The 25,198-nt window shown below is 43.6% G+C and overlaps 1 protein-coding gene and 1 pseudogene across 7 annotated transcripts in view; both read right to left on the bottom strand.

Moving 5' to 3' along the window:
* Positions 1-25,198, bottom strand: part of Mapkap1 (MAPK associated protein 1) — a 218,143-nt gene that overhangs the window by 35,410 nt on the left and 157,535 nt on the right. For all 7 annotated transcript variants that reach the window (XM_027423729.2, XM_027423728.2, XM_027423732.2 and 4 more), the window contains one exon: positions 8,579-8,719. In XM_027423729.2, coding sequence (XP_027279530.1) covers positions 8,579-8,719 — 141 coding nt within the window. The remainder of the gene's footprint in view (positions 1-8,578; positions 8,720-25,198) is intronic.
* On the bottom strand, positions 2,183-2,287 carry LOC113830758 (annotated as a pseudogene).

Raw genomic sequence — 25,198 nt, 5'->3', positions numbered from 1 at the left:
GAAGGATTTAAGGGAGGGAGTGAATATGATCAAAATACACACACACACACACACACACACACACACACACACACACACAAATAAAAATTTACTAGCAAACAAAGATGAACCCCAGAAAGGTAAAGAAGTTAGTAAACTGCAAAACTGGGATCGAGACCACACCAGAAAGCAGTTTCCCATTGCCTCTGAGGACACACACTGTAATAGGCATACCTAAAATACCACCTCGAGGGAAATCATTCATCACCTTGGCAACACTGGGGCATTTGCCACTCCCATACTCAATGGTTATTCCGAGTTGCTGGTTATTGGCTTGTACAGGAGTGGGGTTTATGCATCAATTTCCTACAACTTTGAATCTGAGACTACAAAACCCACTGTTGTCAAATCCTGGAGCAGTTTTGAAAAAGCCCCACAATCCTCTTGTCTTTAGGTTGCACAGAGCCAGGGAGCCCAAGCCCAGAAAAGCCCTCTGGGAGTGCCAATGAGCAACTCTTGACCAGAGTGGATTTTGCTGAATATATATGGCAATCGATAGCATCACGGAGCAGTCAGAGAAGTCTTTGAGATTTGTCTGAATTTACACACAGGATCAGACACATAGGCTGTTCGGGCTTAATGAGACCTCAGAGATCACCCAGTCCTGGGATTTTATTCTCCACAGGAAGATGCCGAGGCTCAGGGCTAGGGATATGACTTGTCTGATGTAACCCATTAATGACAGAGCTGTAACCATAGTTCATCTCTCCATACCACCAAGCCAGGGCTGAGCAGACTAGCATCCTGCCACACACTGGTGGAATACAGCACTGTATAAAAAGTACCCTCAAACAATATGCGAGGCACTCAAAGCAGGAGACAATCATTTGTGGGCACAAGTACAATGGAACCTGGAGAGCACTGCTTCCTTGGAACAAGGAGGGTGTTAACTGCAGGCTCCGCTCACTGGCTCTATTCAGTGAGCTTATCATCTCAAAGCAATGGGGAGCTTCAGCCAAGTGCTGACAGCTCCAGTGTGTGCTCAGTACACACTGAGTTGAGTTCCCAACCAGACTGTTATATCTTGAGCATAAAAACTAACAGGTAGCTCCAGCCAGCATGGCAACATTGAGCACAGGGCTGGGCACCAGAGGGGGTCATTCCAAGGGACTGAGGTTATGTACGCTCTGCAGTGCTGTCTTCGAGGAGAAGGTAGTCCAGCACTAGACACTCTATGGTAAGTGGACACCCCAGGAGAGCCTTTGAGACAGCTGGGAAGTAGGACTGACCGTTTTCAGGACTGTTTTGCACATTGCCGGTGGAGGGGGGAAATCTGGTCCTCCTAGGGACAGGCCCCTTACCCTACTAGAGTTTGAATGGCAAGGACAGGAAGCTATCAAGGGCAGTCTGAGAGGAAACTCAGGAATACTACTCCAGTTCCTTCTACTGAGATGGTTCTGGTCAATCTCCATTTTTTCCCCCCCCATGCTCAATTCCTTCTCAGTCACCCAAGCAACCTGACACTGCTGTGAGTAACCCCAGATTGTTGGACAGAAATTCTCTAAAGGGAAGCTCTGGGGGAGGACTCGGACAAGATAAGCATCGAGCAAATCCTGACATCTGCCGTCACCAGAATCCTCCCTCAACCACACACTGTGTTAACAAGCTCTAGTGTACAGGATTTTCCAGGGGCCACCATTGTAGTTTTGTTATCATTAGTTTTAAACTCAACACTGGATCTTGTGTGTCACAATCAAGAGGCAAATCACTGAGCAACAGAATTGTCACTGTTGAATTAAGTGACCCCAAGGATGTGGAGCTGGAAATGGTATATGTCCCCCTGTGGTCATTCTAGTGACCTGGAATAGTGAATAGTATCTCTTTACCATCAGCAAAGGGCCAGGAATTTGGAGGGTCAGTTACCTCTTGAGCATGTGAATTCTTCACTCCACAGGGGCCAGACTAAAAACTACAGGAAAAGAAATGTCTTGTTCATATGTACGGCCACCCAGAACTACTAACACCACATGGGCTGAGGAGGAACAGCCTCTGGCTGCAGTCGTCTGCTGTCACCAGCTAGCTAGTCTTGCATTGCTAACATGCATCTTAAATGTGCCTACTGCATAGTTAAAAACATTGGAGTGAAGTTTTCTTTGAGTTCTTGCTTGTGGTTTCTTTCTTTTGTAATGTAATTTCTTAATTGATAAACAGTGGTTAGATGCCATGAACACATACGTGTTGTTAGGCCCAAGGGCCTCTTCCCTCCTTGTTAAGGGAAGTGCTAACCTTCTCTCCTTTCATACAACACTTGCTTGTAGCTTCTAATTAGAAGATAAAGTAACAGTTGTGTTGACTAACAGATCTTTTCGGTGATGTGGGAAGGGTCTACAATGACAGGTGACAAAGGAGGCAAGTTAGCACAAGTGGCATAGCTATCACTTGGCCTCCTGGTCTGAGACTGTTGAGAAAATCAAACTGAATTCTGTACTTTGTAAATATGGCAAATATGGTACTTTGAGGCCAGTCTGGGTTACACAGCAAGAGTCTGCTACAACCCCTGAGACAGTAGGTACAGCATGGGACCAAGGACAGAGTTACATGGTCAGGGTTACAATTCTGTATTATATAATGAGCTATGCTGTCATGGCAGTATCTTGGTTCCCTGCCTTGTTTCTCATCTTAATTTCTGGTATCTTTTTACTGATAGCATACTATAAGCTTCCCAGATCACCACTGGCACTCAGCCCCCTTTTGAGATAGCGTTTCTCTGTGTAGCCCTGGCTGTCTTCAAACTCATAGAGACCCACCGGCCTTTGCCTTCTAAGTGCTGGGATTAAGGCATGCACTACCATGCCCAGCTAGCATCTGACCCTTTTAATTTCTGTGTCTACAAGTCTACTTGCCCCTACCCACAGGAGGCTAAGTTAATGGAAATAGTCTCCATTTGGCATACGTGCAGGCAAGGTCCATATTTAAGGGCATTTGAACTTTCAGGCTTGCTGGGAGGGGAAGCAGGCGATGAAACATTCTTGGAACACCTTACAAAACCAGCCACAGCTAGGATCAGGTCTAGATAGAGGAAGAGGTACGGTAGCTGACACTGTCTAATGGGAAGTGGAGGATAACCACCCACCCCAAGAGCCAGGGAGGAGCAGAGGGAAGGGTGTTCACAGCTGGAAACAGTGCCTTGCTCTGTGCAAGTCAGGTTGGAACGGCTGAGGCATCTCTGGTACTATAGCTGGGCTTTGGTGTTTGGCACTTGGCTTCTGTCCCAATTCCCTAGAAACACCAATGTATATCCTGATGACTGAATGGAAGGGAAAACAAGTTAGTAGCTATTAAATAAGAGTTACATTCTTTCCAAATGCTGTATTATCTCATCACATCCCTCAAGCCTGTTTTCTCAGTTGGGAAATGGGGCCACAACGTTGATATACAAGTAGATTAAATGAGGTAGCGAGAGTTGTCTGTATGCTGTGAACTATCACTGAACTTGAGTACTAGCACAGGGAGGGTTTGCATCCAGGGTAAATTCCCTACACCCAGTTTCCTCAGGTAAACTCTGGGTATGTCAGTTCTATGAGTCCAGCTATTAATGCACACAGGGTTTGATTATCAAAGTACCAGGTACATACTAAACACAAGCTAAATGATAGCTGCCTCTAACTTATTGATAGTTCACTACAACTGGCCCACATTATCACAGTGCTAAGGCTAGAACTGAGGGGCTCATGCACAGACAAGTGTTCCTCCTTGAGCTGCATTCCCAGCTTCCTGTTATGATGTTTTTTTGTTTGTTTGTTTGTTTTTGTTGTGTGTGTGTGTGCATGTGTGTGTTCATGTGGAGGCTAGAGGTCAATGCAAGATGCCTTCCTCAATCACTTTCCACCTTAGCTTTTGAGACAGGCATGAAAAGCCCCAGGCATCCTCATATCTCTGCCTCCCCAGCACTGTGATTATATACATATACCACTGTGACCTGGCTTTTACATGGATGCTGGATATTGAACTTAGGTCCTCATGTTTACATACAAGCACTATACAAAATGAGCCAGCCCCCATTCCCTCTTGCTAATATCTTAAATTAGATTTCTGTCATAGGTTTTATTAACAGAGTCCACTAGTGTTTCACAGTCATAGATTGGTAGAAAATTGACTTACATTTTAATCTTACAGAGCAAAGCCTGAGTGTCTTTCATCCCTTAGAAGCAAATGGCAGATGGTAACTAGAGAGTGGGCCCCTTCTGTACCACCAGAAGACAGGCAGCTGCAGCCTCAGGGCTGAGCCCCAGGTTTCCACCTTCTGCTGTGAGGGTCTTCGTACCATGGATTCCAAGTGGATGCTGGCTCTCTGTGGGGCAAGCAAGAATGCTGGACAAATGCTGCATACAGGCACCCAGCACAGGGCCATAGGAAATCTCTAATCTGACTGACACAGGATGGATGGGGGGTGGGTGGGTGGGAAGACTCTTCATCAGTGTCAGGAGTGATCTGAAGCACCTGGCTCTTCAGTGAAATAAAATAAATTATTTACTGATCTCAGAATATAGCTGCTCACTTTGAATACTTATAAAGAGAGTGCTGTCTGATACCTTGAACTCCAGTAAAGATATTCCTGAATTGCTGTATGCAAGTGTGTTGTGAGAGTTGAGGGGGTTGTCATGTACTTAGTAAGGAGGGAAGAGTTGACCTACTTGGGAATGAACTTACTCATTACATGACACAATATGCATGGCAGTTTATCCGACTGTCACAAAATTCCTTAGGAGTAACCAGAGAAGTTTCCACTTTTGATGCTAAAGTTTGAGCTTAGTAGCTAAGAGAAACAAACATTCTGATGGGCCTTTTTTTTTTTTTTTTTTTTAAAAAGATGCTCCCCAGAGCAGAGACTGTCCACCAGAGGGCACCCTGTGAGCTGCACGCTGCAAGTATCCTGGAGTAGGGATCTCCCCAGCCTCACTTCCGAGAACTACCATTCCAGGAGGGACACTGGCAACACTGGCTTTATCCTTTTCTATCTCATGGGTCTCCACTGTGGGCTACAAGTGAGGCTTGGAGAGCCATTTCCAAATCTGAGGAAGTCAGCTCAACACCTGCTAGGAGAGATGGCAGAAAGCATCACAAATAACAGCAGCCATCAGAGCTAGGCTAAGCTACTGTTTAGAATCAGCTTCTGTGGGTCAGATACCCCCATCCAAGCCTAGAATGAAAGTTTTATAACACCTGTTTTATAAGTAGTAACAACTACAGTGGACAGGGAAGGTGCCACAGCAGTACAAAGAGAAGGAACAACTCGACCCCAGTGCTGAGTACAGAGCCCTGCTCCTGCGACCACAGACTCCGTGGCCTTTCTTTCTTGCGATGAATTTGTAGGTCAGAATCAGGTGGACACAAGTTTGTCCTTTTGCCTTTGGAGAAGAGTGGGAGACAGGCCTGGGGTCTGTGGTCATTCCAGGCACTGTTTCTCCCATTGTAGACAGAGAAGGTGTGCCTGTGGAACATCCTGTTTTGACCTGTCATGAGGCAGTTAAGCTACTGATAGGATTTCCTAGAAAGAAGCCATCAGAAAAAGCAGACCCAGAAGCTGAGGAGGAAGCTCATTTGGTTAAGTGGTTTCTGTGCAAGCATGAGTTTGACTCTCCAGAATCCATGTGAAAAGTCCAGGTGTGGCAGTGCATGGCTGTATTCCTAATGTTAGGGAGGCAGAAACAAAAGGATTCCTGGACTGCTGGAGAGCACAGTCAAGTTAGCAAGCTCCAGGTTCAGCAAGAGATTCTATCTCAAAAAAAAATAAGGTGGAGGAACAGTTGAGGATGGGTTTGTCAGGTGTGGAAGTTACAGCCAGCACATTGAATTCAATAATTGTACCAAGATGCCTATCCCGGGCACCTGGAAGTTCAGTGCTACCCAGACCCACTGAAGATGTCTGTTTATCCTTCCAAAGGCACTGGAGGTGACTTCTTATAGTCCCCAACTCTTCCTACAGCCCTCAGTGCTGAGTGACAAGTGTATGATCCCAGCATTTGTTGCTGATAACTTTATCATGATACAGACGTGGGAGGGAGACTGGCCTCCTCTCAAATGTTCCACACCGGCCTGATGCCTCAAAATAATCTTAGGGCATTCAGATGGCCAACACGTGTGCAGGTCAAAAAATGATGTCAGAACACCTGGAACTGAATTAACAGATGGCTATGAGCTACCATATGGGTGCTGGGAACGGAACCCTGGTCCCTAGAAAAGCATAAATGATCTTAATCATTGAGCTATTCTCTAGCCCGAAAAAAATTTATGTGTAGTACAAACGCAGTAATTTATAACAAGTAATACTCTGCTCAGATCTGAGCTGAGGTATTCCTGTCACATTGTTGGTATGAGGTGGTGTGACAGACAGTATGAACAGACGATGGGTACTCATAAACAAGGTTGCAGTGACATTAGGTGATCTAACATGGCAAACCCCTCAGATTCATTACATACTGGTTTTTGAATCATGTTTTAGTTGTATATTCAGAAACCTTTTACTATCATCAAATCTTAAATCTCCATGTTCAGTAATGTGAACCCACATGGGCCAAGAAGCTGAGCTCTAGAAAAATATAGCTCCTCCAGAAACCACATACACCAACAGGCCTGTCTGGAGCATTTGGGAGGAGACTGTCTTAGTCAGAGTTCTATTGCTGTGAAGAGACACCATGACCACAGCCACTATTATAAGCAAACATTTAACTGGGGCTGTCTTACAGCTGAGAGGTTTAGTTTGTTATCATCATGGTAGGAAGCATGGTAGCACACCAGCAGACATGGTGCTGGAGAGACAGCTCAGAGTTCTATATCTGGATCAGCAGACAGCATGAAGAACATGACACTGGACCCCACTTGAGCATCTGAAAGCTCAAAACCAACTCCCAGTGACACACTTCCTCCAACAAGGCCACACCTAATAATGCCACTCTCTAGGGGCCTATGGAGCTATTTTCATTCAAACTACAGGCAGAAGTCAATCCCCTTTTTTGGGGGGTAGGGAGACATTGAACTTGAGCAGGCTGGGCAAATGCTCTACCTGAGCTCATGACAGCTCTTGACACCCTCCTTCTTTCTGGGCAGTCTTTGCATTTTCTCAGAGACATCAGAAATGAACACCCTTAGGGCATACGGCACTCACTAATTTTATGTTCTTAATTTTGTTTTTGAGATAGGATCTTACTATATAGCTCTGTCTGAGCTCCTGGAGCAGGGCAGAACCGAGGCTCAGGGAGACAGAGAGCCTTGCTTAAGGTTACATGGCAGTTACTGAGGAAGTCACAGTCTTAAGCCAACTGAGGTTTAGCTGCCCATCTCTTAACTACAAAGCTGAACATTTAGTATATGGCAAGCTCCTGTTAATAAAGCTAAGAAGGGACCTGGGGAGAAGAGTCAGTCTGTAGAGTGCTTGTGATAACAACCTTGAGTTTAGATTCCCAGAACTCAAGTAAAAAGCCAGTATTGGGGTATCAGAGACAGGGGCTTGCTGGTCAGCCAGTCTAGCCAAATTGTTGAGCTCAGGGTTAGTCAGAGGCCCTCTCTCGAAAGGTAAGATGGAGAGCAACTGAAGGAAGACACCTGAGGTTGACCTCTAACCTCTCCAGGCTTACACATCTGTATACACACATACAGTTGGGCAGGAATACTGGAGGAACATTTGGAGGGTCATGACATATTAGCTAGATTTAGATTAATGCCAATATCAGAGATTTTATTATGAGAAATATAAACTTAGCAATGTTAGAATTAGATTCAATCTTTATCTCCTTCTAAAACAGGCAAACAAGGACCTATGGGAGAGAGATATGGCAGGGTAACAATCCAACTCCCTCACTTTTTGAGCTTGGTGTCCTCCCAGCTTCTTCTCTCTCCATTGTTAGGGGACAGAGGATATGGCCTCGCCAGACCCGGGTTCCACAGGACACTACCACCAGCCTGTGTAAGTTGGGCATGAGGCTATCTCTGTCCCTCATTACTGCTTCTGTCAAGTGGGGAGGCAAAAACTGCCACCTTCTAGGTAGTACAGAGTGCAAGGGAAACAACTGGCAGTGACTGAGACACAGTGGTGGACATCTAGACAAAGCAGCCATGATGATGTATTAATACCATGTTGACTATGGTGAATTATCTATCCCTGTTAGGAATAAGCAAAAGCAGAAATTTAGTGCTTAATCAGAACAAATCAAGCCCAGACACTTGTTGAAAGTGAGTACTGGATTTTCTAGTAAGACCCAAATATAACCCTGAAGTCACTGAGAAGCTTCCTGAATGAGGAAGCTATGAACTTGGGGCGTAAGGCAGGTGCGCAGCAGCACCCCAGAAGCTCTGAGGACATCCCCAGAGCAGAGGAGCCATGAAACTTCCCATAGGCCCATCAGTTTGAGGACAGTCTCAAGTAAGTTCTCTTTTTAGCCTTCTGCCTCATAAAGAAGACAGCCTTTTCCCTTGGGTGGGAAAAGGATGTATTTTAAATTTCACTGTTTAACATTTCCTCAGAAAACAAATTCTCTTTAGTCATTCAGGTCACATGAAAGCTGCACGCTGCTGCTTTGCCTGCATCTCCTCATGCACTCACCTAACTGCACATCAGTTGTGAACCGAAGTCTGTGGATCATGCTGACTTTGAATGACTTATAATGGTGGCTGCTCAGCATATCCTGTACTGTAGCGATGTCAATTTGTGAGTCTTCCTCAAAAACTCCGTCTGCCCTTGAACCTGGGGGGGAGGAAAAGAACAGTGTAACACATAAAGACACATGAGGCTTGGCAAATGTGTCTGCTTAAAGTGCGTTGGGATAAATTAAAATAATACGGGCTATTTAATTTGGAGGAGAAAAGGCTGAGTGATGACTTAATAATGCTATCCCAGTAAACAGAGAATGCTAACGTATTAATCATTCAACAGTTAATTCCACAAACATTGCCTATTCCAAGGCAGGCTGTTGGCTGGGCAGTGGGGAGAAAAGAGTGGAAACACCCTGCTCATGCTCTCAAGCAGCTTGGTCTCTACAAAGCTGGTCAAAATCTGGGAATGTGGTGGTTATGGACATTACCCATGCTCCTTGAAGAACCCTGCCCCTTCCAAATCCCCAACCTGCTTAGCAGCCCCTGCCCTGCACTTCTCAGCTTCCCCTGTCTCAGGCAGGAGCCTCTTGCTGGCTTTGGGACTTCTGGGCTGCCTCTGTGATCTGATCACAAGACCTTCTGGTTCATTTATCTAGAGGTCTGATCACTCGCTCGCTCACTCGCTCACTCATTTGCTCACTCGCTCATTCACTCACTCCATGGGATGTGACATGGGTGACAAATGGGAAGCCAGTGCTCTACAACTTTCCCTGGAACCCAGGAGTCTTGAATGAAGCCCTTTCTACAGCCAGCAGCGGAGGCAGGGCAGCTTATTAACTGGTTGAACAATTTTCCAATCTCTTATCAGTCCTCATGATGCCTCTCTCAGATCCTCCCAAACTGCAGACAGCTCCTAGGTCCAAGGTTACAATCAGGCAACAGCAGACGATCGTCAGCCCCCAGAGTCTGTACAATTCCAAAGTCCAGTTGCTGGGTCTTGTTCACGGCCTAGAGTCCTCCTTCAGATTTACCCCGTAACACCCAAAATCTTCCCCTTCCCCAGGTCAGCTCATACGTCACCACTTCCTTGAAATCCATTTCAATGGCTCTGACACACATCTACAATAGCTGGTATATACTGGATCTGAAGCTGCGCAGACCTGGTTCAACTCCCACCTCTACCTCTAATTTGCTGTGTGATCTTAGGTGAGTGACTACCTCTGTGAACTTGTCTTTGACATTCACAGAACATCAACATTCATGTAAAGAATCTAGTACATAAAATGATTAACAGTAGCCAGAGGGGCTTGTACTCAGCCTTGTCCTAGAACTGCTTAATGCTTGCTTTGTCCTTATGTGGAAGTTTCACAAAGGTCAGTGAAGTTTCTTATTCATTTTTATGCTTTTTCCTGAGAACAGTACAGGCAACTGGTGTGCTCACACTAAATTTCTAAGTAAATAATGGACAGTCTGCTATCTATGTCAGCCATGATGTCAAGTACTTTACTCATGTTGAGCCTCATGACAACATGGAGGGTTCTGGAATTTACTGTCTTAAACTGGTGAGAAGCTAAGTCATATCTGAAGGCCACCCTAGATAAAGGCAAACCACAGGCAAACTTCCAGAATTTCTTCAGATGAAGTTCATGGGCTGGAAACCTTTAGCTTTGGGTATCTCCAAAGCCTGACAAATCCATGCTTTTCTTTGCCTATAGGCTGACTTTTTAGATAAGTCAGTTCCTTCCTTTTCCTTTTTTCAGAGAAGGCAGGAGCCTAGTGCAAGTGCAATGGGAGGTGATGACTTAACCAGTGTCCCACTGCAGGACAAACTGAGTGACATGCCACCTCGGCAAGAACCATCTGTTGACTGCCTTCATTCTTTGAAGCACCAGGAATTTGGGACAGATCATGGTCCTCAATGTCCCCTGGGAAATGTGACATCAGAATGAAGGCTGGCAGCAAAGTCCAGTAGAGTCACTTATTTTATTCAAACTACATTTAAATAGAAACATAACTGCCAAAAGCATTCATTTCTATCTTAGGACTTTTATATGTGAAAATTATAAAGAAAACATTCTTTATTTCTTAAACACTAAAGTCCATCTCAGCCATTTTTGCTGAGAATAATGCATTAGAGCTTAGCCCTGAGTTCCACAGTTCTGGAACTGTAACTAATTGGTATTTTCTAAACATTGCAGGTATTTGATTTGGAAAGAGTAATAGCCCATTATGCTAAAATGCCAATTACTAAAATAAAACAACAGCAAAATCCCATACTTGAGATTTTTACATTTTATGATGTTGGATTAAAACCAATTTAAAAATTACTACACGTGACATACATTTTTTTACTGAGCAATTTCAATGCCAGCTGCTAATAAAGCATCTTAGTTGTAAATGATAATTCAGATGCTTTTAGATAAAGTGGTGCATAAATATGGCTGGAAATTGATTTAGCTTCTTACAGAAGCTGCTGAAGAATGACATATTCTGTTTAATACACCAGCTAATGTGTCCTAAAAGCTCAAACAAGTGCCAGTTTTCATGGCTAACTTTACTGTGGGAGATTAATGAAAACTTTATATTTTGCTGAAATGTTAATAACGGGCAGATAAGATGATAGGATTTTAGTCAAGGTCTTAAGCTATGGAATAACCAGCAAGGCTTGTCAATTTCCTTCTATTAATTTTAGACTTTCATAGCTGGAGCTGGTTCAACACTAATGCTTCACACACTGACCTTCTCCTCTCTGCCAGGGGAAATTCACTTCCCATTGAGGATTTAGGTTTCCTTACACTTGAGTGAGTTCTGAGCCATGCCCTGCTGACAGGGCCACTCCAGCTCTTAAGATCAGGAAGGTACAGCATCAAGGGAGCAGGGAAGGTGCTGTCTTGCATTCCCTCCAGTTTCAGCTGCTCATTCTAAGCAGGTCATCTGCTGAAATAGTAGCTTCAAGCCCCACTGCCAGTTTTCAAGTGGGCCCAGGAGTGCCACTGAGTGTAGGACTTATCTGTGTGTACATGTGTCTCACCCATCCAGCAGGGCAGACTGTGAGAAGGTACTGGTAGCAAAGGGTCTTGACACTCAGGAACTTATGACCCAGCTACAGAACACAAAAGAACAGGACAAGCAGACAAGCCCAGTGAACGGCATCTGCACTGGCACTTTATCTCCAGGCAGCTATCTCAAGTGAAGCACTGAATTAGCAGTGCGTTTGGGGACCAGAAAAATGTAATGGGTTAGTGTGTAAACCTTGCATGTCTGTACCTTGGAGAAGGTGGAACTCAACCACACATGCAAGATACTTGGTATTATGCCGTTTGCGTATGGAAATCATTATCGCACTACCAATTCCACATGAAAGCCCTATTTATGCTCAAGATGACATTTTTATCTTCTCAAAGTGAAAAGTACAGAACCAAAATGTTTTAAAAACAAACACACAAAACCCTCCCCAAATCATTAATTTAATTGAAATATAACTCTTTGGTATTTTGTTAAATTAGCAATTAAAAAGGTCACAAGCAATTAAATAAGACAAAAGCCACACTGTGTTCATCTACATTAAAGCTGAACTGAATCTTCTCATGAGTGACAAGATAAATTGTAATGGTGCCTTCAAAGACTTCACAGTGTACTCTGTCAAAGTCATGAGTGTTAATGTCTCTATGTGCTGTGCATTACCATAATGTATTGTGTCAAAACGCTCACGTTGCAGTAACTCAAGGCTGAATGTGAGAGACCGAATTTTGGGGTGGGGCTTAGTAGTGACTTGAGCACCAGAGCACAAGAAGGCTCTGGCACAGTGTAACTGGCAAGGGTCTGGGGACAACAGAGAATCTTAGAGGAAGCAGCCTAATTCCCTGGAATAAAATCAGGAGGACTGTGGAATGGAGTCTGGTCCTTGTCTCAGGAAGAAAGGTCAAACAGGCTGGGGTGAGCAACACAAAGGGAAGCAGAGAGGCAATAAAGGAACCAAGTCCAAGGCAATCCTAGCTTCTGCAGTACGGAAGAAAGAGTGGGTATGTGGGACAGACCACAGATATAAAGTTACATGTACATTAACACCCTGACTTTTGGCCACTCACTATGGGTTCAGAACAAGTGGGACAGGATCACCAGGCTCTGGAATCTGTGTGTTTCTTTGCTGTTTTCATCCTCTTCTTTTTGGGTTATGCTAAAAGCTGTTCCTATACCCCTATGTACACCCTTTTGACCCTAGGACACAAGAATATGGCTAGAATAGTGAATTCAAAATCAGAGATCTTCAAAGTGCAGGTCTGGGCTAGTGGTGGGCACATCTATCTAAAAGCTCCCTTCAGGGCCCCATGGTCCTATACTGTTTTCATAGTAACAGTAAAACATCTTTTGCCTTTTACGTTCATTCCCTTACAAGTGCACATTGCAATAAAGACTTCTGATTCCATGTTGCAATTAACCTTTAGGAAACTATCACTTGAATTTTGATATAAATGAAAATTAATACCAACAATTATCTGAAAAGGGTATGGAATTCTCTCCACTGTTTCAGTAATGTATCTGTGTTAGGACAAATCCTCTTACTATACTACAACCCAAATAGTGTATTGTAACACTCTGAGTACAGAAGCAGATATGAAGACCTAGGATATTCTATTAGCCAGACAGGAATGTGCAAAAACGTAAAACAGGGCTGGGCTGCAGCTCAGGTGGCAGAATATTTGCCTAGCATATCCAAAGCCCTGGGCACACAGACACCAGGACACCCCAGCACTGCACACACCAGGCATAGAAGTGCACACCTATAATCCTAGTACACTGAAGTCACACTCAGTACAAAGAGTTCAAGGTCAGTCTGGGCTACAAGACATCCTGCCTCAGAGCTGGGGGCTGGGAGTGGGATAGGAGTGGGGTGGGGAGGAAAGGAAGTAAATTCTCATTAAAATTTCAAAGAAAGTCTAGTTATTTTTTCACAAAATGTTTATGCTAACATACCTATTCTTTTTAATGACTTAATAAACACAAATTTCTGTAAATAAAGGCAAATTTGTAAGTATAGGCAATAAATAAATAAATAAATAAATTTTTTATAGTCTTCAATACATTTTTATAAGTCAGGTGGTGCACATACTTGTAATGCCAGTATTTAGGAGCCAGAAGCAGGAAGATTGAGAGTTCCAGGCCAGCCTAAGTCACATAGACACAACTTGCTCCCACCCCCCCATCACACAAATAAAACAGGAAACAAAAATTGCCAAATCAAAATAATACACAATGACAAAACAAATAGTTTCCACTCCTTTTTGGTGCTGGGGATTGAACCTGAGGTCCTGAATAACTAAACATTTAATTCCAAGCTTCACCCCAAGTCCCACCTCAGTAACTTTTAAGTTTATAAAGGGGTTCTAATGCAAGAAGCATGAGAACTGCTAACTTGGTGCCATGGACACCATGATGGGACACAGAAGTGGCATCAGGCCTGTGTGAATGTGCTGCATCCTGACAGCAAACCAGCTAGAAGTGTGCACACACATTTCAAGTAACCGTTTGCTCTCAGTGCTGAGAACCAAGGCTAACTACAATCCTCCACTTGAAAAAGTAGTTCACACACATGATTTTATAGGCACCAAGGGAAACATTTAGAGGCACATGGCTTTCTTTCAAACAAGTAGGCACTAGTCATTAAGTCAAAGCTCAGATGAACTCACTGTATGCTATTGGCAATTTTCCTATATCCACAGAGCAAGCTACACAGGACTTTCAAGTTCACACAGTGGGTCTCAGACCAAGTCTAAAAGGCTTAGTCTAGTGCAAGTTAAAACAACTTCAGTCTCCTGTAAAATCCCTAGAACTCAACCAGAAGGTAAATGTCCTCTGTTACATCCTCACTTTTCAACTTCTCATGATACCATCCTGATGACCTGTTCATTCCAACCCGGAAATACACACCACAGGGTAGATGCTGGGCCAGTGCAGGGACTGAGGGGGGAGGGTTCTTTGATTATGAGAAAAAGGATGAGAAAACAATGGAGTACACAGAGAGTGAGTGTTCAGAAAAGAGCAAATGCTTGCCTTTGGCAAGAGAAGAGAGGGAGAAGGGGAGGAGGTGAGAGGGGAAAGGGGAAGGGTGGGGAGAAGAACGGGGGAGGAGAGAAGAGAGAGTCTAAAGGCAGGGAGAGGATGATGGGCATCGAAGAAACTCACTATGGAGTTCGCCTTCGACGTGGCAAGTGAGCCATTTGGGCAAGAAACGGCTCTTGCCTGGACTGTTTGACTGTATGCTGTCCAAACTGGACAATGCAGGACCTACAGGAAAGTGACTGTTGAATTTGCCAAAACAAGATGGGACAGGGTTCCTGCTTCATGGAAGAGTCTGCCAGACATTCTGCAGGACACAGAGAAAAATGACTGACAAACTGCCAATACAGGTGGACAGTTTAAAATTTCCTGCTTCACTGAGAAGTCTGCCAGACACACTGTGGCCTATGGGCTGAAGATGGATGCTCCAGCATTATAAAGAAAGTTTGGGTGACTGTCCAGGCAGTGAGATGTCTCTGTTAATTCTAGAGTTTATATATTATCCTTCTGAGGTCTTTGATGGAGTTGAAGACAGATAGTTATGGCTAAGTTTTCCTTAGTTATGATAAAAGATGTTACATATAAAACTTTAGACTCACAAAGATAGGACAGATGACAGAGTATTTTCTTTAAATTTTGCCAAATGTTAATGGACTAAATATTGTTAACTATAGCTCTTACTTGATAACTGTTTTGTTATATATAATTTTACTATGTTCAAGTTAAAACTTTTCTTTTTATTTATACAGAAAAGAGGAGATGATGGGGGTGTCCTTCTGTATATATGTTTCTCTTATTGGTTGACGAATAAAACACTGATTGGCCAGTAGAAGCAGGAAGATAGGCGGGGTTTAAATGAGTTCACTAGACTCAAGATAAAAGATAAATAGGTTTTTTTTTTATTGGGGAATAACTTACAGAGATAAGGGTAAATAACCGCTGTGGCTTTCCTGCTCCAGAAGATTCAGTCTCTAACCTTCTGATGCTCTCCACAACCCAAGAGAGAGTGTGTTTGCTCTCGCTGCTCCTCTACTTTAAAAAAAAGTCACCTCTGTACCTGAAACCATGCCCAAAAGGGTGTGGCCACTAATACAAATTCACTGGCAAGGCGAGATGCCACTACAGCTGTGCAAAGAACTGACTGGGGAAGGGAAAACAAACCATAGTCCCCACCACTCTATCTCAAAGTCTTGTAATCCTACCCACTCCCCTACCACTGCTGCTTTATCCACATTGGTCAATGCTCAGGTTGTGCCATCTGGCCAGGGCATCCTTTCTTCTTCAAAATGTCAATGCTTCAAATAGAACCTTCCTTGGTTTCTCTCTTGACACCTGTAGCTCTTTGGGGAAGGCTCTCATTGTGACTTTCATGTATCTGTGGTCTCCTTGTGGAGAGGTACTCCCCACAAGCAGGACAATTCCACACTATATGGCACACTCAGTAAATGTTCAACACTTATGTTTGTCACTCAGTAAATGTTCAACAAAAGCTGCCAGCAGAATGGTGCAACCATAAGCTTTGATCCAAGAAGGTTGTGGTCAGCAGAACCTGAGTTCACCTGGGTCTACAGAACTCACCATGCCATCCAGACCCTTCAAAAGAGGGTGTGCACTGAGGACAGGGATTCAGACTGGCATTTACTGAGTGTGTATTGTATGTTCTATACTAGATGCTGTATGTTCAGGACTATGGCCATACGGTCTTTCATTTCCCAATGTCTTTTTAGGTCAGGTGATAACCCCAAACAAGTGAGAAAAAAAAGTGAGACTCAATGTGTCATCTTGTTGCTAGAGTCATGTACCCATGCAAACTGGACCTAGAATTGAATCCTCTTGTTCATAACCTGTTTTGGGTAAAGAGGCATTCCTTCAATGGGCTGGAGCTATACAATGTCACAGGCCATCACTGCAGAGTAAATGAACAACAAACATGCCTGCCCTACTGGAACAAAGGAATCAGGGTCAAGACTGAAATGTCTCTCTTCCCAGTCAGACTGGATGCCTGAGTAACTCATGGAGAAAAACTCTTGCTCAGAGCTCTGCATCCATCACTTTTTTTTCCTCCAGAAGCTGTTTAAGTCCCCAAAGTCCCATAAGCCCAAAGCTTCCCCTCTATTAAACACTTCCCTTCAGCTGCTAGTCATTTCTGCTGGTCTCTAAAAACGATCAATAGGTGATATACTATAGCACACACAGGCCCCTCTGCAGTATTCTCTTTAAAGCCACCAGAATTGCACAGTAGGATATTGGCTATGCTACAACCTGAGTAGGGATCCTTGCTGTCACTGTGCTTAATTGATTAAACTCTTGGAGCCAGATTCAGTCTGCTTGGAGGACTTCCCATGTAGAGATGTCAGCTCTCCCTCAATAAATAAAGGTAATCTTGCTTTATGAGGTGATCAGAAAGAGGCTTTAGGTTTGCAGAATTTCTGAAAGAACAGACCACAGAAGGGGCCTGCTTAGCCCTCAGCTCAACCTGTACCCATGCCCAGTTCAGGGTGGTCTTCTCAGTGCCAAGCAGTTCTGTCTTGGGGCTTCAGATAGGCAGTGTCTAGCTTAGAACTTTCTCTTATCCATTGTTTTAACTCATTTTCCCCTTTCTTCAAAGCAGCTGATTCCTTTCAAAATGGTCACTCAAAAGCCACCTTTGCTAAACAAAAGCACTGACTGCTCACCTGGGCCTACCAGGCAGCAAAAGCACATGCCAGTCTGGCATTTCTGCCTTTATTTTGTACAGACTTTTGGTGAAAGGAACAGAAGTGATTTACTTTAGTCACCTTGAGTTACAAGAAGAGCAAACCACAAAAGACAGATGTCCCTTCTCATTCCCATAAGAGTGAGGCTTCAATCTAAGGGAGTAAGCCATGAACAATTTAACAATTTTATCAGAACACCTTGCTGGAAGACCAGAGATGAGCCATAATGGTCCAAGGATGGGAGGGGACACATCTCGACCAAGACTGCATTCCTCTTGCCCTCCACTTAAACCTAAGCCTTCTCTACCTAAAAGGCAGACTTGGGAGCTTCTGAGCCCCTTGATCTGTTCCCCGTCCTGTTGTAGGCACACTGGGTCAATCTCTTTTCTCTGCTATTCACCATCCCTTGCCTCTCCAGTATACTGGACTAGTCTTTTGCTGGTTACTCTTCAACCCTGTAGTTGTCCATGATCACAACCGAGATCCAATATCAACATATAAAGGACAAATACACAATCAAAGTGAACACAACTATCCTTGAGAGGTGGAGTGTGACCGTTTGCAGGGTGGGACACAGGGCTCAGATGGGTTTGCGAATAAGTTAGGCTGGCAAAATTCCCACCACTCCTTCCTCCAATATGTCTTTTTTTTGCTCAGAACTCAGGGAAAATAATGCCCCGCTACCCCTCCCCCCACCCCAGAGATCTTAACACTGGACAGTTTACATGGCAGAATACCTAAGAACAGGAAAATCTGACCAACACTGAGATCCAGAATCAAGAGAGAGAGCACGATGCTGGAAGAAACCCACCACCCATCTAATTACTATAGGAATGTCACCTGATGCATTATCAAAACCATTACTGGGGACACCAGGGCACATTCTGGGGCCAGGAGCTGATCGGGAGAGTGTGAGACTCTGTGCCCTCACTTAGAGCCCAGACAGCATTTGGGGCTTGTCAAACGTGTTTCCTTACTGCTCTAATGTACCAGTGTATCGCTTAATGAAAGTTCTTAATTGTAATTCAATTAATTACATACACAGAGTCCCCAATTACATTTTCCAATAAGACATTGGCTGTGGTACAGGTCTAAATGCACTTAACCAATTTTAATATATTAAGACCAATTTCCCTTGAATACTAATTACTACCTAATGATAAAATGAAAAGGGGGGGAGGACTTTTCAGAAAGGAGAATCGAGAGAAAGTCAATTCATGTGGACAATGGGTGCTTTCACCACTCAAAAAGTCCCTATGGACAGGTTTGCTTCCTATCCAGGTCACACAGCTTTTAGCCCTAGAAGTCCACTCCTCCTTTGCCCAAAGGGACTGTGGGAATTGTAAGAGGCTACCAGGAGGAGTACCAAGGACAAGGCTACACAAGCTCAGGGCAGCTTGTGACTGGGAGGACACTGAGGCACAGGCATTTTGTTAATGGCCAACCCTTATAGGGTGCATTGTGGTTCGTCATGAGATTTTAACATATAGTATCATTTACTTGCTTCCATAGTTGACACCTCACAACAGCCCCACAGGGCAGGGTCACCATTACATTCATCACATGGAGAAATAAGGCTCACAGAGAAGGACTTGCCCAAGTGACAAATACCTCACCTTTCCTCCTATGCATAAGGCCAATCCATCCCTGTTAACAAACAGCAAGAGGTGGACACAGGAACTCTGCGGTAATGCTTCCATTTCATTTAAATTCTGTTAGTGTGCAAGGAGCTGTTATGCAACATCAAGTAGAAAATTTCTTACAGAGAACACCTACCTCCAAGCCAGACAAGCAACTGCCTTTGAGCAATAACTCAACCTGAAATATGGACCATGAGCGTCACAAGTCACTGCTCCTTGTAAACAGAGTTTATTTGCATGATCACATTTTCCTTTGTACTTGAGGAATACTGTTGTGGTCTAATAAAAGAGCTTTAAAGTCCTTCATTCAAAGAACATGATACAAACTGGTGAGATTAGTAATTTGTAACAGAAGAAAGCAAAGCCTCCACGAGCAGAGAGGAACCACCAGGGAGTCAGTCTCCAGGCCTGCCTGAGAGCAAACAGGAGGAGGAATTAGCCTGCTGTGAAGAAGCTTTACAGAAGATTCTGGAAACATATCCAAGCGTGCACCACTCTCTTCCCCTCCATTTTCTTTTTCTTTCTTTCTTTCTTTCTTTCTTTCTTTCTTTCTTTCTTTCTTTCTTTCTTTCTTTCTTTCTTTCTTTCAAAGTCTAGCTATGGAGACTTTGAAGACACAACTTCTTAGAGGCAGAGTGAGGACATTAGGACTGGGTGCAGGAAGGAGTGGGGTCTAGCCAGACAAGAGAGACAGATCTGGTCACTGTCCAGGGTTTTAAGGGCTGCACTCTAGCTTGTAGCAGACTAATCCAACAAGTGTAGTCCAAGAGGAGGAAGGAGAGGGACTATAAGCCCAGGATGTGGCAGCCAGGGATGCCAGCAGGCTTTAAAGAGTTGTGTCCCCCTGCCCCCCTTTTTGTTTGTTTGTTTGTATCTATCTATCTATCTATCTATCTATCTATCTATCTATCTATCTATCTATCTATCTAATCTATCTATCTGAGACAGGGTTTCTTTGTGTAGCCCCAGCTGTCCTGGAACTCTCTATAGACCAGGCTGGCCTTGAACTAACAGAGATCCATCTGCCTCTGCCTCTGAGTGTTGGGATTAGCACAGTGCTTTATTAGGTCTTTAAGGGGCAACTAAATGAGGCCTCTCTGGCCCTGTAGATCATCTGTTCCACCACAGTCTATCTGTTTAAGTTCAGGAAAGCACTGAACTGATGGAAGGTTGTGAGCATTCTGTGCATCTCCTGTGAACTGAGGCACTGACACCTCTTTCCATAGCACCTTTATTAACAAAGCAAAGGAATTAGATTCAGTTTTGCAGTAGACTTAGTGGAAGAAGACACTGTTTTGTTTTCCTGGTTCCTTGTTAGTATTCATAAAACATTAGCAAATCACTTCCCCTTCCAGAGCCTCAGTTCCTCCTCTATAGTAGACACATGACCACACGTTCCTAAAAGGTTGTGTGACATCTGTGATCCTATCTCATTCCACCTCCACAGGAAACTGGATCTTGGAGAGGTGCCATGCATGATGTGCTCAATGTCAGAGGCTGCAAGTATGTCACCTAAGGTCTACCTGGTTCTAGTGACAATCCTTTAAGCACTATGTTGAACTATTATGATATAGCCTAGTGAGTGGTGAGTGGTAAAGAGAGACAGTACCTGGTAGTTTCTAGGTAGTCTGTAAATCCAGGTTAATCTTGGGCACATTTTGGCCCCAATGATGAGGAATTCCAGAGTTCCTATCTCAAAGTTACGAAAGAAGCTGTTTCTTTCTTTTAAGGCTCTGGAAGGGTGACCCACATTTGATCAGTGTGAAAGGTCACCCGGAGCCATTTGGCAGAAGAGAAAACTGAGGCTCAGTGTGGTGCCAGGATTTAGACGGAAGCTTGAAAAAGAATGGGAGTCTGCTAACTCCTTCTCGGAATGTACTAGCTGCTTCCGTCTGGTCTGCTTCCAGCTTCAGCAGACAGTTGGCTGAAGGATACAGTAGCTTATGAGACAAGGATCCAAACTGGAAAGCTCAGGGACTCTGGCTTGTCACCTTCTCATTTAGGCCGAGATCCAAGCACAAATGTGAGCTCTTAGTCCCTAGGCAGATACTTGTGACATCAGTTCATTTGCAAGCTTCTCTCACAGAGTACAAAGACAATCGGCACAACCATTAAGTTCAGGTTGTCTTAGAGAGGGCTTTGGAATCAGAAGGTTGACTTCAGGTTTTGGTGTTATCTGGCTAGCTTTGGAAAAGTCTCCTCACAATGAGAATAATGTCTGTAGGAGAAAACACGAGGAAGCACTTAGAAAATGTTCAGTGTAAGATCCTGTAACAGTAGGCCTCAATAAATGACTTTAAAACACTGCTGGGTGTGGCTGCCTTAAAAAATGTTATGCCCCTTGGGGGCTGGAGAGATGGCTCAGAGGTTAAGAGCACCGACTGCTCTTTCAGAGGTCCTGAGTTCAATTCCCAGCAGCCATATGGTGGCTCACAGCCATCCGTTGTGAGATCTGGTGCCCTCCTCTGGTGTGTGGATATACATGGAAGCAGAATATTGTATACATAATAAATAAAATCTTAAAAAAAAATGCTATGCCCATACCCCTCTGAAGAAAAACCAAAAGGCTGCTATCTCCATTACTGTTGTTTCAATCCACTGATGTTACTTATAAAGTGAACCTCACTCTGGGACAACAGAAAGTACCCTGTTTCTAGTTTCTCTTGGTCCTCAATTCCAGGTTACTCCCTTCTCTCTCCATCTTGGCAAAGGACCCATGGTTCCAGACCACCACACCTGTGCGCCAATGCTCTACCAACCACAGAGGCTGCACTACCATTATTTTTTAGTTAAAGCCAACACTCCCCGATGGACAATTATACACCAGGTACTATCCTAAGAATCTTATATGAGAACACACTGACTCCTGCTGTGAGGACCACAGAGGCAGCTTAACGGCCCAGTTTCAGTAAAATGCTGGTGTTCTTGACTAGTAAGGGGCATGACCAGGAAGCCATGGGCCGGACCACACACTCTCCAATGGACTTCTCTTGGCTCCCTTTGAACATGGCTCTTGAAGGATATAGTGAGCCAGGCCTGATCAAACATACCAAAAACAGTGGGAAAAAGTATTTTTATTTTTTTTTTAAAGATTTTATTTATTTATTATTTATACGACATTCTGCTTCCATGTATATCAGCACACCAGAAAGGGCACCAGGTCTCATAACGGATGGTTGTGAGCCACCAGGTGGTTGCTGGGAATTGAACTCAGGACCTCTGGAAGAGCAGTCAGTGCTCTTAACCTCTGAGCCATCTCTCCAACCCCCCCAAAAGAAGTATTTTTAAAATATTGTTTTGTTGACTGAACTTCTTAGTAGATGGCTAGTAGACGACAATAAATGGTTCTTAGTTGGGATCTCTATCTATAGTTAGCTTTTTAAACATTTTCTGTGAAAGTAATAACTGCTTTTCAAAATCTGCACCTATTTTATACAACTAAGTTACAACAGTCCACTGCATTTTGACTGCTTTCTGCCTTTATTATTTGTAAACACCAGTGGGGGTTTCTTTCATACCTAGCAGTTTTGATTCACAACTCCACAACTGGAACAAATGGTGAAGCCTTGGGGAAAGTGCTGCTGGGGCTCAAGAAGGTGGCACTGTTAAAGGAGACTATGTTCTTGCTTAGCTGTGGAGTATGAGCTAGGGCCTAGATGTTAAAGACTTACTCACTAATCCTCACACCTTTTGTGCAATCTGAATCATATAAGCTACGGAGTAACAGCAGCAGTTTAGGAACACAAAATTTACATGTAGAGTATGTGAATCAATGCAGAGTAACCTACAGTGCATCCTTAAGATGATAAAATAACAATGCAGCAAAGTCATCATTTGTGTGTTTTAAGGAGGGAATACAAACATGGATGTGTGCATGTGTACATGCATACACACATAACTATTCACTTCCATGTGAACGTGCACAGACCAGCCCTGAAGAGACACCTGTTATATCTGGGAGGACATCTAGGATGGAAGAAGCAAAGCTTTATTCCTACACTTTGGTTTAATGATGATGATGATGATGAAGGAGGAGGGAGGAGGAGGAAGGAAGGAGGAAGAGGAGGAGGAGGAAGAAAATACTTTTTACAAGTAAAAATGTGAACATATCCCCTACCCCCAAATCACCAAGATACTACTAAGTAAGCACACTTTCTTGTTTGTGACTTATTGGGATGTCAACACTATGAAACAGAGTCCCCCTATGAAGTTCCTACTGGTCAATCACTTGCCCAAGTATGCTAAAGAAAATATTTAAAGAATGACAGGACAATGGAGAAAAAAAGCAGCTAGCTCTTCCTTTGGCACTCCATGGCGTGGTGCTGAGTTATTTCAGGAGTGCCACAGGAAGACATGTTTACCATGAGAATTTGCCTTTATGTCACATTCACCTTTTCCTCCTTTAGAAACTCGAGAACATGTAAATAGGAACCAAGAGAAAGGAAAATGAATGGCCTAGCAGAGACAGCCATTTAGAGCTCACTCCACCACTGTTGCAATGCTGCCTTTGTTTTCATGTAATGGGATGTATCTGTAGGAGTCCCAGTGCGTCCCTGCCATTTCTTCCCTTTGATGTCACCAACACGACTGCTTTCATCACCAAACTTGCTAAACACAACTTATATTTAAGTACTTTGTGTGTGTATGTGTGTGGCACAAACACACATATGCAGGTGCTCTAAGAGGCCAGAAGCTGGAGTTACAGGCTGTTGTGAGATGCCAGACTTAAATGTCAGGAATCAAGTCCAGGTCCTCTTCGTGAGCAACAAGCACTCTTAATCTGCTGAGCAATCTTTCTAGCCTGGAAACACAACTTTTAATGGCAGAAATAATAAATAGATAAATAAAATTCTGTATCTACATTTTCTTCTCCTTTTACCATTACTGCAGCAAATCACCAATTCTGCATTCTAGAGTAAACCCACTTGGCAACAGAATGTGATTCTTCTAACCAAATATTGGACTTGGCATGTTACTGACTGTTGGGATTTTTGGATCTCTCTAAGACTCTTTCTGTCTGTGTGGTCACAGAGTTGCACCAAGGTTACACTCGCCTCATGTCTTCCATAAGCTCCAGCGCAATCTCTCTGGGACAGCAGGTTCGAGTGGGCTTCTTTATTCTCAAGTGTCCCACCACAGTTTGCTTGGGTTCTCTCTGTGGAAGGTTTTCAATCACTGATCCAACTTTTTAAAATTGGCCACAACATTTCCATTTCTTTTTGTGCCAATTTTGATGTTGACTTTTTCCAGGAATTCATTCTTTCATCTACATTAATCATCTTGTATAGGCTGGGGAGTTGGGTTAGTGGGTAAAGTACCAGCGGTGCAAGCATGGGGACCAGAGACAAAAGAATCTCTGGGCCTTCATGGCCAGTCAGTCAAAGTAATGAGCTCCAGGTTCAGTGAGACCCTGCTATAAAACATAAAGGAGAGTGATTGTGGACAAAGGCTTCCCATGCATCTGTATGGGAAAGGGAACCCCACATAGGTACATATATGCACACATACACGCCTTGTACTAGATGTTTAGTGATGTGGGATCTTTCATGCCTACCTATGGTATTTTTCTTCCTTGACACTGATGATTTCAAAAGAGGCTTACTGATTGTATCAGTCCTTTTGGTGTTTCTGAGTTTTCTAGCTCAGTAATTTATGATCTTTGTTGCCTCCTTTTTTGTCTCTTAGGCTTTCTTTTCCGGTTTTCTTTTCTTTTCTTTCTTTCATCCTTTTTTTTTTAGCTGAATGCTCAGTTCATTACTTTTCTTCTGTAATATATTAATTGGAAGGCTGTAACACTTCCTTACATGCTGCTGTAACCATATCCATAACTTTTTAAATATTTATTTTTTTTTAAAGATTTATTTATTTATTATGTATGCAATGTTCTGTCTCCATGTGTGCCTGCACGCCTGCAGGGGGCACCAGATCTCATTACGGATGGTTGTGAACCACCATGTAGTTGCTGGGAATTGAACTCAGGACCTTGGAAGAGCAGTCAGTGCTCTTAACCTATGAGCCATCTCTCCAGCTCCTAAATATTTATTTATTTATTATATAGTGTTCTGTCTGCAGGCCAGAAGATGGCACTGGATGGCATTACAGATGGTTGTGAGCCACTACCATGTGGTTGCTGAGAATTGAACTCAGGTCCTCTGGCAGTGCTCTTAACAGTTGAGCCATCTCTCCAGCTTTTAACACATAGGCTTTTCATTATTTCATCAAAATATTTTCTTGTTG

Source organism: Cricetulus griseus, chromosome 6, assembly GCF_003668045.3.
Source record: "Cricetulus griseus strain 17A/GY chromosome 6, alternate assembly CriGri-PICRH-1.0, whole genome shotgun sequence".
Lineage (NCBI taxonomy): Eukaryota > Metazoa > Chordata > Mammalia > Rodentia > Cricetidae > Cricetulus > Cricetulus griseus.
Note: the sequence above shows the minus strand (reverse complement) of the source record. Positions and strands in the feature narration are given on the sequence as shown.